Source organism: Triturus cristatus, chromosome 6 (assembly GCF_964204655.1).
Source record: "Triturus cristatus chromosome 6, aTriCri1.1, whole genome shotgun sequence".
Classification (NCBI taxonomy): Eukaryota; Metazoa; Chordata; class Amphibia; order Caudata; family Salamandridae; genus Triturus; species Triturus cristatus.
This window is the reverse complement of record NC_140589.1, coordinates 38,279,176-38,293,994: the sequence shown is the minus strand read 5'-3', so window position 1 is coordinate 38,293,994 and position 14,819 is coordinate 38,279,176. Positions and strand designations below refer to the sequence as shown.

At 53.7% G+C, this 14,819-nt stretch overlaps 1 protein-coding gene across 1 annotated transcript in view; it reads left to right on the top strand.

The window, feature by feature from the left end:
- Window positions 1-11,012, top strand: part of LOC146813710 (uncharacterized) — a 52,526-nt gene extending 41,514 nt beyond the window's left edge. The window contains exons 2-3 of the mRNA XM_085609489.1: window positions 6,597-6,815; window positions 10,331-11,012. Coding sequence (XP_085465615.1) covers window positions 6,597-6,815; window positions 10,331-10,947 — 836 coding nt within the window. The 3' untranslated portion in view covers window positions 10,948-11,012. The remainder of the gene's footprint in view (window positions 1-6,596; window positions 6,816-10,330) is intronic.
- The last annotated feature ends 3,807 nt before the right edge of the window (window positions 11,013-14,819 follow it).

Here is a 14,819-nt window from a genome sequence, read left to right as displayed (position 1 = left end):
CACGCAACCTGGGATTCATCCTGGACTCCTCCCTCACGATGACCAAGCAAGTCAACGCCGTCTCGTCCTCTTGCTTCAACACCCTGCGCATGCTCCAGAAAATCTTCAGATGGCTCCCCACCGAAACCAGAAAGACCGTCACCCTGGCCCTCGTCACCAGCCGACTGGACTACGGAAATGCCCTATACGCAGGAACCACCGCCAAACTTCAGAAACGACTACAACGCATACAGAACGCCTCCGCACGACTCATCCTCGACATCCCTCGCCACAGCCACATATCCGCCCACCTGAGAAACCTGCACTGGCTCCCCGTCAACAAGAGGATCACGTTCAGGCTCCTCACCCACGCACACAAAGTGCTCCACTACATGGGCCCCGAATACCTCAACAACCGCCTCTCGTTCTACACTCCCACCCGCCAACTCCGCTCCGCCAGCCTCACCCTCGCCACCGTCCCACGGATTCACAGAACCACCACCGGAGGAAGATCGTTCTCCTACCTGGCAGCCAAAACATGGAACTCCCTCCCCTCACACCTACGACTGACCCAGGACCATCTAACCTTCAGGAAACACCTCCAGACCTGGCTGTTCGAGCAGTAGCAGCACCCCCCCCTCCCTTCAGCGCCTTGAGACCCTCACGGGTGAGTAGCACGCTCTATAAATGTTTTGATTGATTGATTGGCAATACGGAGACACAATCTGAAAATATAGGCAAGTTGTGAAAATGTGCACTGCTCCTGTTGGATTTGGAATGCGAGGTTGGTGCTTTTTGACAGGCAAGAGATGCGTCTGATGAGAGTCAGTTGTTTGACACGTTGGGAAGTGAACCAGCCACATATACCTCAGGATGGGTTGGATCTCTGCCTCCAGTACACAAACAAGGTCAGAAGGATTGTGGGCAACAGGGCAGCAAAAACATGAGTTTGGGAATCCCCTTGAATGGCCTTCGACCTCGAAAGCGCATTGGGTAGCGCCTTCTACAATTCAACATGATGTTACGTCATGTTCGGCGCCACAGGCAGGGGCCGTCATGCCGTGCGCGCCACAATAAAAATACGACTTCCGATATCGCTCTCGACCCGATCGGAGTTGGACCTCTGTGCTCGCACCCTGTGCTGACCCCAAGGTGCCTGCCCACTTCTAGGAGCATACGTTCTTCTGAGAGGTAACCTTCCTGCCTCACCGCCCCAGACTCTAAGCATCTACACCTCAGTTAAAACTTCCAAAGTCCTGTCCACCCTGCTCCCCTGGACCAGCAGCGCCCTCTTCAACATGTTCACCAGCCAGCAGGGCCAGCACTTCCATATCGCGAGCTAAGGCTATAAGGCACCAACTAAAGTCTCTGGCAATTTACAAAAAAAACGCCTGGAAAAGGCCTTTTTATCACTGTATGGGGAGCAGCCTAGCAGGCAAAATGCTGTTTTGCCTGCCATACAAATCCAGCCTGTGCGCCAGTTTATCCTGTCAGTCCTTGAGTGATCAGTCACTCTTTCTCTATGAACCTCCCTTTGAGCGTTCCATTTGTACCAGCGACCCAACGAAGGGCTTTACATACAGACCCCTCTTGTTCTCCAAATAAAGCCCATCCCCCACCCTTTGGTCTCCGCAGCCTCATCTTTAATCGACTAATTTTTCACTTCTCTCACAGCCTGGTCACTCTCCATCACTCCCTCTAGTGTTTCCTCCCTACTGCTGACCATCATCACCTCCCCCCTGGACACCATCCATACCTCTGTGACCCTTGGGGTCACAGGGCCAGCCATGGACTGGTTCTCATCCTACCTCACTATTGCAGTCATCTCTCTCCACTCTTTCTGCTTCTCGTAAATTCACATGTTCTCACTTTTCACTCACCCCTTTAAGACTCCTGGCACTGAATGTCTTGTTGGGTGGCTCATGCTGAGCAGTAGTCGGGCTCCGTACCAGGGAATATTCACCCTTCTGCTCGGAGGGAAAGGGGTGAGAGGGGTCAGCAAATAAATGAGGGGAGGCAATGCAGAGTCTGGTTGAGAGTCAAAGCACATGCTGAGCCATCCACCAGCCTGTCCAGTTTTCAGTGTTTATTTTGTTGTGAATTTCAGTGGTGTTTTATCAGTGTTTTCCAATATTTTGAAATCTATGCTTATCAGTGTTTGTTGAGGTGCCAAACCCCTAAAATAGACAACAACTATGTTTTCGAAAAAAAAAAGGTTTTTTTTGCAGTGATTGTTATAAAGCTTGTATTCAAAGGAGAAGTAATGCGGGGTATGTAGAGCCTAGACTGTTTTATAGCATAGACAGCCGGTGGCTTCTTAAGTTGTTCGGTAAATAATGTTGTTACAATTTTTTAATGCAAGGGGGGAGAGAGTGATGGTAGTAAAAGAGAGGGTGCGGCATTTTTCAATTCTCGCCTAGGGCGGCAAAAACACCTAGAAACGGCACTGGTGGGCAACAAACGAAAGGGGAAAGCCACGTAGTAGGGCTGTTCTGAAAGTGGTGGCGCAGGAAGGATTTAAGGGAGAAGAATAAAAGTTCTAGATGGTAGGCATGACTGGGTTGTGCAGCGCTGGATGGTAAGTTAGCAGTGACCAATTCCTGAGAATGCAGATGTTATAGCAGTGGTGTAAATTAAAACAAGCATTGGCATAGCCAATAGGTTTCGCCTTTGGGACCTTAGAAGTGTTTAGCCATGCAAGTTGCATAACTAAATACTTATAAGGTCCCAAAAGCAAGACCTATTGGCTATGCCAAGCGGCCGTGCGGCCGCGAAAGTGATCGCGATCAAACATCAAAGCGGCTGTGCGGCCGCAAAAGTGAAAGTAATCGCGGTAAAGCGCGGCGCGCGCGCCCGCGCACAGGCACTGTAGCTCTAGGCTGGCCTGGTAGCACTTTTTGGAGCCCTCTCAATAAGTCTCGCCAGACCAGCGCATGCCCTGGGTCAGGCGATACCTAAAAAGAGGTGAGAGGGAGACATGAGAGATGCCTTTAAATACTGCAGGGGCAAAGACACAGTAGGGATGGGAAGGGTAAATGTCAGGGAAACCTTTGAGAAACGCAGGGGTATAAAGGTATAAATGTAGACGAGCTAGAGGGGCGGTGTTAGAGCAATACCTTAGGAGAAGAAGAAGAGGGGAGAAATGAGAGGTACATTTAAATGCATCTGGGTATACAAAATAGGGGACAATGGAGAGGCGGATATAAGAGAGAACTTTAAATACATTGAGGGGATAAAGAGAGGAGAGAAGTTAGAGGGGAGATATGACAGAGATCTAAGTACCTCAGGGAAGGAGGAAGACGGGAGGTCTGAGGGACCATTAAAGACTTATCTGGTATTAATGTAGGACAGAAGAATGTGGCGTAATGGCCGGTGCTGCCGACTTTGGAGCTGGGGAGCCAGATTCGATCCTCGGCGTCAGCTCAACATACAGTGATTCTGGGCAAATTATGTAATCTCCCCCTACAAAATGTGTTTTTAAAGTGAATGTGTTGTGTAATGTAACTGGTGGTCATGAAAATCTCTTCAATACCTTCAGGTCGAATTTGTGCTATTAAAAACTGCAAAAAAGGAAAAAAGGGTGAGAGAAAATCTACTCAAATGTAGGATTTTTATGAAAAATGATCATAAAATATACTATTTACAAAAAAAAAAGTCCGTACTAAGAAACTTCGTGGGAAAATAGTTACTGACAGTTTTCCCCCCACAAAATATTCTTTAGAAGATGTTTTCGCCTGCTTCAGTTGAAAAATAAAACCTTCAATAACAAAAAAACAACTTCCAGATGCAGGCTAGACTGACTAAAGAAGTCATAAGTTTGTAAACACTCACGGACGTGTCCAGTGCCCTTTCACTTTCACTTGTACACTTATCTTTGCTAAAAAGGCCTCAACTCTTCCGTGGATTCAGGAGGCGTAGAATAGCAGATTTCCCCTCCAGGAATAATTGTGAATAAATGCAGGTAAAAAAGGTCACAGGAAATATGCCCCTCGCCTCGAGACCAAGGTAGCAGATTTTCTATAAGCAGACGTGGTATCATTTTGGGGTTAGGAATATGCAAGGAAGTCGTTGAGTCTGAAAATACTCAGGCACAATTTTATAGATTTATGTGAATTCATAAAAACCAGTAGCTTCAGCAAAACCTTGGGCCGAAGTCTGTAACTAGTAAAGATTTTAATGTTTTCCTGTTTTGTGAATTGGAGCCACAGGGGGTCACTTAGTCACCGGTTTGTTTGAGGACTGCTGCCCCCAACCCCCCACCCCACCCCACCCCCGGCATCAGACTGCAGCAGGCCCACATCCTTTGCTTCCAATGGTCTGCCCCGGCATGCACTCAGTGCGTATTTAAAGGCGTCCCCCATGTGTGTGCCAGGGCAGCCTCTCGTCAGCTGCGGTGGCCGGGTGGGACCCTTCAGCTGTGCCAAGGAGTGGGGCGCGGGGGGGAGGGGGGGTGACTAGGGCAGCCCAGGCTTGCCCACCCTGGGGATGCCTTTCTTAGAGCCCTCTGCGCCCAGCTGTGCCGAGGTTTCAGCCGAGAAGAATGCCCCGGTTGTGCTGTGGGCACCCACTCAGCAAGTGTGGCAACAGCTGCGACCAGCTGAGCTCTGGGCACAGCCCCCCTCCCTCAGGCCACCCCCACCCCTTGCAGGCGCCACTTTCTCTCTGTCATTCTCGAGACTCCATCCTGTGTCTCAGCGGTCGGGGGCCATTTTCAAAATATGTGAACTGTGACGCTGAGTGCAATGGGGGCGGGGTGAGTGGGCGTGGGGGTGAAGTCAAAGGGTGGATAATATATATATAGAGAGAGATATTCTGTCACTATTTTTTTTGTTTTTTCACCTTCAGGTGAACACATTAAAAGAGAAATAAAGACAAGTTAAGTTAGTGAGAGGGAAACGCACAGTTGTTACGTTATGAAACCTCTTTCGGTTAATGCGACCTGTGTGTAACCAGAGACACAGAACGGAATCGTGATTTCTGCAATGAGGAATAACGGCGTGTGCATTTTTAGTGCTGTGAGGCATCAACCTGTGACAGAAAGCAGTGTGAACGTGCAAGTCATTATTTTAAATGCCGGGCCCCGGGGGAAGCAGAGTCGCAGAATTCGCGCGAGGGTAGGACCAGGTAGGGTCAAGGGGTGGAGTAAGGGGGTGGGTATATGAGCGCAGAGGAGGAAGGCGACTTCCTCTTCCTGCGCTCGGCACCATCGGGAGGGTTTAGAAAAGGAGTGTGTGTGGAGTAGTGTAGGGCTAGGCCGGGGACGATTTCTTGCGGGTCAGCGGTTTTTGTGTACGGCGGGCGTCGCGGTTATGGAGCGAGACGGCTGTGACGGGACGGCGGCATCGGAGGAGGTGAGGCGGGCGTTGTTGGTCCTGGGGCGGGCCGGGAGGGAGGATCTTCTGCGGCCCGGGGTGCTGGGAGAGGCGTGGGTGGGTTATGAGAGGGCTCCGCGGGCGGCCTCGGCGGGGGTGGCGGCGGCGGTACTGGCGTGTCAGGAGGAGCCGCCGCCGCCACCTCTGTGTCTCTCGGGTCTGCGGGGGAGGGGGCGGGGTGCGGGCCGAGCGAGCCAGGCGCGCGGAGGCCGGCGCAGGAGCCTGCCTCCGCGTCTTCGTTTTCCCCAATTGACGTTCCAGGCCCACGAGGCGGACGGGGGCGTGGCGTCGGCGTTGGCCGCGGAGGAGCGGCTCCCGGTGATTGCGGCTGTGGCCGGGCGGGCCGGCGACGTGGAGGGTGGGGCGGGTGGGGGAGTGGGGGGGCTAGGGGATGAGCTCGTGGCGGCTGGGGGGGCGAGGTGGCGGAGGTTGTGGCGGGGGTGGGGGCTGGGGCCGGCGTGTGGGGCGGTGGACGTGTTGGCTGGTGTGGAGGGAGTGGGGGTCTTTACAGTCTGAGGGGCCCCTTGATTTGTCTCGGGGGGGTCCCGGGCTTCGACTCCTGGTGTGTCGGTTGGAGGCACGGGGCGGCCAGGAGGGGGGGTTTCCGCGGTTCCGCCCGGAGTGGTCGTGCCGTCGGTGGGGCTCGGACAGTCTGCCTCAGGGATTTTGGATGGGGGGTCTTTGGGTACCCGCCCCCCCCCCACGGCTACCGGGTTGGTGCGCGTGGACTTGGGAGGATAGGCTGCGGGAACAGCGCCTTTGGGCGCAAGTGGAGGATGCACGGCGGGCTGAGCAGGAGGGGTGGGTGGGGGCGGTGTGGGAGGCCGAGGCGGAGGGGCCCCCGTCGCCCACGTCGGAGGAGGAGCGGTGGGCGGAGCAAGAGGAGCGGGGGAGGGCGGAGAGGGCGAGGGGGCGGGTGGGGGGGGCTGTCAGGGGTCCGCGGACGCAGGCAGGGACGGCCAGGACGGCTTTGAGGCCCGATGGTGCCGGGGCCCGCCCAGGTTTGAGCGACCTGGGGGGCGGGGGGATCCAAGCCGGCGGCTGTCGGCAGAGTTAAGGGGAGTACGGTGGGGCGCAAGACGGCCCCTTACCGCCGTCAAAAAGCAGTAGGGCGGTCCGCGGCGGCCATCCCTCCAGCGCGGGAGCGGGCAGTGGCAGCGGGGGGGAAGGGGTCACGCATGTCTGGTGAACTGAATGGCAAGGGTGTGAAGAGAGCGGCGAGAGAGGTGTTGTGGGTGCCTGGAGGTGTGGAGGCGGATGTGGAGTTGGACTATGAGGCAGAAAGTGATGAGCTGGAGGACGGGGAGGTGCGGGATGACTGTGACGAGACGGGCGCAGGCAAGGACAACAGAGAGGTTGGTGTGTTACAGGTCCCCCGGAGATCGGCGGAAAAGGAGACAGTAGAGACGCGGCGGGCGACCCCCTCCAGAGGACGGCTCAGCGAGCGACAGCCGACTTTGACAGGTGAGCGGGTTTGGTGGTCGGTGTGGGACGGGGGTCCCAATGGGGGAAGGAAGAAGGCTTGTAGGTCGGTTGGGGTGGGAGACGGCTCTGTGAGGGAGGTGGTGGAGGCTCCCAAGGGTGGGCTCCCGAGTGAGGACAAAGCGGTTGGGGGCAAGGCGGTGGCGTCGGCGGGGGTGCAGACAGAGAAGGATGGGGGTAAAGAGGAGGCGTCGGGGAGTAAGCTCCCGAAAAAACTGCCCTACATGGGCCTGGCTATGCCGTTGGGGTCGCACTTGTCCGACAAAATAAAGGGAAAGATCTGGAAGCATGAGTACGTGGACGTTTTTAAATTACTGCATAGGGAGGTGCAGGCCAAAGAGGGCTCCAAGGAAGAGGAGTGGGAGCTGACTAGGCGGCCGAGGGTGCCGGTGAATATGGAGAATTGGACCTCGGCCTTTCTCATTTACGCGAGTATCTATTGCGAGAAGCATCCCGATAGGGCAATCGCATTGCTGAAATACATGGATATCATCCGGAAGGCTCAGATGCAGTTTGGGGGTTTCGCTTGGTTGAGTTACGATGAGGAGTTCCGGGCGCGGGTCAGTGCGAACCCCGAGAAGCATTGGGGTGAGGTGGACCAGGAATTATGGATGCAATGGATGGCGTCTACGCATTCATCCGCATCAACTCACACGGCGAGTGGTTTGCCGGTCACGTATCAGTCTTTTCAGTCGCGTCCCGCCCATTCTGGGGCGGGGGGGACCACAGCACCCACAGGTGGGGCCGGACAGTCTAGCAAGCCCGGCACTTACAATACCGGGGCCTGTTGGAGTTACAATAGGGGGTATTGTTCCAGGTGCCCGTGCAAGTTCAAGCACGAGTGCTCTAAGTGCGGGGGGAAGCACCCCCTTACGCAATGCCTTACACTCACCACTCCTTCCGAACAATGGCGGAATACCAAGGGGAGGGGGCAGACTGGACAGAAGGGCCCCTACACCGGTTAGGGTGGAGGCGATGGCCCCGTGGCTCTCCCTTTACCCGGACAGGGAGGCCGCCTTGAAGATTCAGTGGGGCTTTACGGATGGTTTTCGGGTCGGGTATCAAGGTCCCAGATCACGGAGATGGGCCGACAACCTCAAGTCAGCGAAGGAATTGCCGGGGGTGGTGGCGGCCAAACTCTTGAAGGAGGTGGAGGAAGGGAGGATTGCGGGCCCCTTTTATGACTGGCCGATGGAGGATTTGATCGTTTCTCCACTGGGGGTGGTGCCCAAAAAGGAGGAGGGTAAGTTTCGGATGATTCATCACCTATCGTGGCCAGAGGGGCAGTCAGTGAACGACTTCATCGCGGAGGAGGATTCCCGGGTGCTGTATGCGTCGGTGGACGATGCGATCCGCCTTGTGCGGGTGTGTGGGCCGGGGGCGGAATTGGCAAAATGTGACGTGAAGTCGGCTTTCCGCTTGCTGCCTATACACCCGGCGGATTTTGCGCTCCTCGGGATGCAGTTCGGGGGGGCCATCTTCGTAGACAAAGTCTTGCCCATGGGGTGTGCGATTTCTTGCGCCTTGTTCGAGATGTTTAGCACCTTCCTGCAGTGGGCCTTCACGCAGCGGACTGGGCACCGGGATGTCACGCACTATCTGGATGATTTCCTCTTCCTGGGGAAGGCAGGTTCGGGGGACTGTGGCAGGGCTCTGTCAGGGTTCCAGGAGTTGGCGGAGGGATTTGGGGTTCCGTTGGCGCCCGAAAAGACGAGTGGGCCGGCTTGCGTTCTGACATTCTTGGGTATTGAGCTGGATTCCATCCAATGGACAGCGAGGCTCCCGGTCGCGAAGGTAGAGGAAATTCAGGAGTGCCTCCAGTGGGCGATTGGTGAGAAACGGATTGCGCTGCGGGCGGTGCAGAGGCTGCTGGGGTTCTTGAACTTTGCGTGCCGGGTAGTCAGGGCGGGGCGGACGTTCTGCCGACGGCTCGGCATGGCCATGTCGGGGGCAGTGCTTCCACACCACAGGGTCAGGATCTCCATGAGAGTGAGGGCGGATCTGCGGACGTGGTTGCTGTTCTTGATGGATTTCAATGGGGTCTCATTGGACTTTGTGGAGGAAAACACGGTTTGGCAAATCCAAATTTACTCGGATGCAGCTGGGGCGGATGGCTTTGGCATTTTCTGGGACGGGAGGTGGTGTGCAGAGACCTGGCCGGAGCACTGGAGGAAGCAGGGGAGGAGCATTGCCTTTTTGGAATTCTTTCCTTTGTTGGTGGCGCTGGAAGTGTGGGGTTCTGAGTTTCAAAACAGGGCGGTGTTGTTCCATGTGGACAACATGACGGTGGTCGAGTTGGTCAACCGGCAGAGGGCAAGGGACCTGAGGGTGTTGCGCTTGTTGAGGAGTTTCATGCTGAAGTGTTTGCGGCTGAATGTGACTTTTCGAGCCAAGCATGTGCCAGGGGCGAATAATGACATTGCGGATGCTTTGTCTCGTTTGCAGTGGCAGCGATTCCGGCGACTGGCACCTGGAGCGGATCTGTGCAAGACGGGGCTGCCGGATGGCATTTGGGCCCTAGGGGAGTGAGGGTGGTTGACCTAGTTGAAAATTCTGTTGCTGTTACCACCAGGCGGACCTACAGACGGGCGTGGGCAGAGTTTGTCACCTTTATGGGTTGGAGTGGGGTTTCTGAGGCTGGGGGACAGGTGGGGGTGGAGCGTGGAGTATTACAGTTTGTGCTGCACTGCATCGATAGGGGGTTGTCGGCGGCAACCATTTCAGGAAAACTGGCGGGGGTGTCCTTTTATTGCTGTCTGTTTTTTGGTTTTGACCCTACAAAAAGTGTGATTGTTAGTAGGGTGTTGCGGGGTTGGGGTAGGGAGAGAGTTGGGGGCACTGTGCCACGGGAGGCCATAACGTTTGAGGTGTTGGTTCGGTTGGTTGCGGCGTTGCCGCTCTGTTGTTATGATGAGTTTGAGGTTCGGATTTTTCGCTTGTGCATGGTCTGGATGTTTTTTGGGGCTTTCCGGGTGTCTGAATTGCTGGGCACGCGGGCTGGGGAGGGGCGGAGGTATGAGGACGTCAGATTGGATGCGGGGCGCCTGGGGATTTGGCTCGGTCGGTCGAAGACAGACCAGTTGGGCCGGGGTAAGTGGGTTTGGCTGAATGAGAATCAGGGAGGGGGTGTGTGCCCGGTGGCTGAGTGGCAGGCGTTTGTGAGGAGGGTGAGGCAGCTTGGGGTAGGGGAAATATTTTGTCACGTGTCTGGGGCACGAGTGACGGCTGGCCAGTTGTTGGCGGTGTTGCGCATGGCGTTGGTGCGTGTGGGTTTGGAGCCGGCGGGTTTTGGAACTCACTCCTTTCGGATTGGGGCGGTGACAGCGGCTGCCCGGCTGGGGTGGTCTTGGGATAGGATCCGACAGATTGGGAGGTGGAGGTCAAGGTGTTGTGAGCGTTACGTGCGAAAGTGACAGGGTGGGGTGCAGGGTGTGGGGGGTTGGATGGAGCGGGGTTTGGCTTTCTTTGTGCGTCTCTAACCTCTGTTTCTCTCTTAGGTTGCGTGGGAGGCCCTGGGGCCAAGACGGTCACATGGATCGTGGGGCATTCTTTTGTGCACTGGGCGTCGAAATATGCGGAGCAACAGGTGTACGGCCGTAACCTGGGACTCAGAGGACAACTTCACGAGGTGTACTGGTGGGGAAAAGGGGGAATGCGATGGGGGGCACTACTGCCCTGGCTCGCGAAGATGGTCCCACAGAAGGGTTGCCCGGATCTGTTGATTATACACTTGGGGGAAAATGACTTGGTTCGGCTGTCGGGTTTGGCGCTCTTACAGCTGATGCAGAGAGACTTGGAGGTACTAAAGCACAGACTGGCAGGGGCTTGCATTGCATGGACGGAGTTTGTTCCGAGGAGGATCTGGAGGGGAGCTGTTAAGCATGGGGCAATTGAAAAGGCGCGTCGAAAATTGAACAGAGCAATGCGAGTTTTTTGTGGGGAGAAAGACATTAAGGTGATCAGTCACCCGGGACTACGACTGGAGGAACCACTGCTATTTAGGGATGACGGGGTGCATCTGTCTAGACTGGGGAACGCCTACTATATGATGGAGATGAGGGATGTGGTCAGCAAGCTCTGGAATGAGGCAATCTGGTGTCGCAGGGATGTGTGAGGGGTCCTGGCCTAGGGGGTGGGGCAGGTACCCGCCCTACAGGGGGCTACCTGGTTGGCGGTACTTTGGAGGGGTGGGGGGAGTCATTAGCGGGCACACCCATCCCTCGGGGGGGGGGAAGAGTGAACGAGGTGGGGGTATTGGAGGCGTGAGTGAAATGGCCGAGGAGAGCCGGGAGGATGCAAGGAGGTTTGTGGAATGGTGAGGAACGGAAGGGGCATGGAGTGGTACAAAAGGGGAGTGTGGAGTGGGTGAAAGGAGTGAAGGATGGTAGAGTGTTGGGGGAAAGTTTATTCATATAATGTTTGGTTATTGTTTAATGTTGTGCAGCCTGGTCCTAATAAATGGCCTTTTACGCTAAAGACACGGTGTGGTCTGTTCATTGCGCGATGCCGGGCCCCGGGGGAAGCAGAGTCGCAGACTAGTCTTCCCCCGGGGTCATTCGCGCGAGGGTAGGACCAGGTAGGGTCAAGGGGTGGAGTTAGGGGGTGGGTATATGAGCGCAGGGGAGGAAGGCGACTTCCTCTTCCTGCGCTCGGCACCATCGGGAGGGTTTAGAAAAGGCCACCCACCCGCCCTGCAGTTGAGGGTTGGGTTTCCAGGGTTGGCTACAGCGTGCCAGTTTAGGACAGGCTGCGGGGTGGCGGTACTTTGGAGGGGTGGGGGGAGTCATTAGCGGGCACACCCATCCCTCGGGGGGGGGAAGAGTGAACGAGGTGGGGGTATTGGAGGCGTGAGTGAAATGGCCGAGGAGAGCCGGGAGGATGCAAGGAGGTTTGTGGAATGGTGAGGAACGGAAGGGGCATGGAGTGGTACAAAAGGGGAGTGTGGAGTGGGTGAAAGGAGTGAAGGATGGTAGAGTGTTGGGGGAAAGTTTATTCATATAATGTTTGGTTATTGTTTAATGTTGTGCAGCCTGGTCCTAATAAATGGCCTTTTACGCTAAAGACACGGTGTGGTCTGTTCATTGCGCGACTTGCATTGCAGACAGTGAAAGGCAGGCTGACGCAAAATACGCAAAGTTATTTAGGTGGAAGATAAAAACGTGCTTCCAAAATCGAGATGTTAGTAATAAGCAGACTGTACCTGATACAAACATTTTATAGAACTGTCAAATAGAAGGAGGCACTCCACAAATCAGCTGGTAACACTACATCCTTGCAATACCTCTCAAAAATATTATATTTGTTGCAGTTTCGCATAGCGTGAACTCGACCTGATGGTATTGGAGCGCTTTAATTGAGCATTACACAAGTTCACATTATTTTTTTTAGATAAGGGGAAATTGAGAGCCTCCTTTGAATCATGGTGGGTGGAGCGTCCTCCGCCAGGGCGCCAGAGTCAATTTCCCTGTCGCCCTGATGGAGGCGCTGCCCACCGGTTCTAGAAATATCCGCTGGCCCAGCGGACATTCCTAGCAGGGTAAGCATCGCTCTGCCAACATGACTAAGCCGTAAGTCAAACTTATAATTTTTTTTTTATTTACAAAAAGAAAATCTCAAAGCAGCATTTTCTTTTTGAAAATAAAAAAAGCAATGCCACCCTCACTATGAGGGTTTCCTCCCATAGTGACGAGGGCATTGTGCACTTTGAAGTGCTGCTTACCTCCTGGCGGAGACGGGCATGGACAAATTGCTGTACGTCTGCCCATCTAAATCAGTGGGGCATACATCAGTGCTTAACTTGTAAAAGAAAAAGTGCCAGGGCTCTCCTAAGTAGGTCACTGCAGTGCGCACCGCACATTGCCCCCGCCACGCTACCAATGAAAGTAACAACACAACTACTGACCATCACACTCCTGCAAGTGTGCCTGTTCAGGCGATTCCAGGCCCCCAAAGCTATAGGAAAGGCCTGGGGAGCAGATAATAGTCATTTTAATGAATATAACATTAATAATTAACTGTTGTTGTGGTCTTCTCTAAATTACCTAGACAGCGCCACCTTGTGGCAGGATGTCTCAAGCACCAGTGTTGACAATTAAGTGCTGGTGCCAAGCACCGGAAACCACCGGCTCAAATTAAGCAGTGGCATACATACAGCCAAAGCTCAGATGCCCTTATTCTGTCAGGTCATTGGAGTAGTTTGACCTTGGCGAAGACGAAGTAGTCTCTGGTGTCATCAAACTATGTTTCACCCGAATTTAAATCAGGCGGGTGGACCATAATGTTGGTGGGGAGGGAGGGAATTGTAATGGAGTTCCCTCTGCACCAAGATTTAAAGGAGGCCCTAAGTGATTTTGAGCCGACGCTGAGACTCAAATGTGCTTCCCCAGTTCGAAAGTCGAAAGCTCGTGCCATAAGGTATAAATGTGTCATCACAGAGCTTCAATTAAAGACAATACTGGCTTCCAAGCAGCCTTTACATTTGCAGATTGACCAACTGCACATATCTACATTTCCTTCAAGCAGCAGGCACTCTGGTTGAAAAGGCTTGTTTCTTGTTTAGATGTCTGTCCCTCCCTGGGTTCACAGGACAGGAGACTCCACCCCCCCCCACACTTCAGCTGTGGCAGCTCCAGTGTTGGAATTTACTGTCCCAGAACGGTTGTCTTTTAACTAACAGTAGGGGAACTGAGGGCCATATCAGCAACGGCCAGCGATAATTATCGCTGGCCGTGCTTAGCGATAATTTTCTTATCACTGGCTTTCTCTGCTTTTTATCGCCCTGGTAGCACGTTATCATCAACGTGCTGCTCCAGGGCGCTAAAAATTCCAGAGATAGCGATGATATCGCCGTTTTGCAGGGAACATCGCTGGTTTCCCAGCGATGTTCCCTGCAAAAGGGCGATAACCTTGCTGATACGACCCTGTGGTCGTATCAGCATAATCCACCCCCAATGTTAGGGGTGGTTTAGTCAGGATTTTAGCAGATGTTAGTTTTTGGAGAAAACAGCAGTTTTCTCCAAAAACTAACGTCTGCTAAAATGCATGGGCATCCTTGCTGATAGCGCAAAGAAGCGTTATTGCTCTCCTGACATGTAGTGTATGTCAGGAACACCCACTGTGCATCTCATTAGAGATACAAGGTTAGGCGTAATGAAAAAGGGTGCTAACATGCAAATACGCATCTTAGCACCCTCTTGCTGATAGAGCGTTGGTTTTATCTCCGCTTTTCTGGCTTTTAAAGCCAGAAAAGCGGAGATAAAGCCCTTGATGATATGCCCCTGATTTTGGTAAATTTAAAAAGCACGTTGTTGTACCCCACAGATCCAGCCCACTTTGCAGCTGATGCACTCCGTGTTTGGGATTAAATATAATTTATTGGAAAGAAAGAAAAGACCCCACATACCCACAGTTAAAGGGTCTGTCTGCAAATGCTGCACTTTCCTCACTACTAAACTAATGTGTGAAATTACAAATGACATCACAAATCAAATATGATAACACAGAGCAGCTAACAAAGTGCATCCAAAATATGATGGGAGCTGTGATCCTGAAGGCAAGGGCAGTGGGGTCAGTAAGAGGGGGGAGGAGTCAAAGGCGTGGCTAAAAGGAACAAAATATTCTGTAACTATTTCATCTTTCACCTTCCCATAACGGCGTAAGAAATAACACAGACCTTAAATGGAAAATGAATAGACGTTAAACCAATTGGTGGGACACGCAATATTTTACATTATGAAACCTCTATAGGTTAATGTGAGAACTGCAGAAGTCTGTGTGTACACACTGGCTGCACCCAGTGTTTCCTGCACCATGACAACAAATGTGTCCTACACCCTGTCAGAGCCATTCCTCCTGCATCCTGCCTGCACCCAGTGACCCCACACTAAGAGCACCCAGTGACCCCACACTAAGAGCACCCAGTGACCCCACACTCTGTCAGCACTCCTTGTCAGACTGATATTATCTGCACCCCCACTAGCACATGAC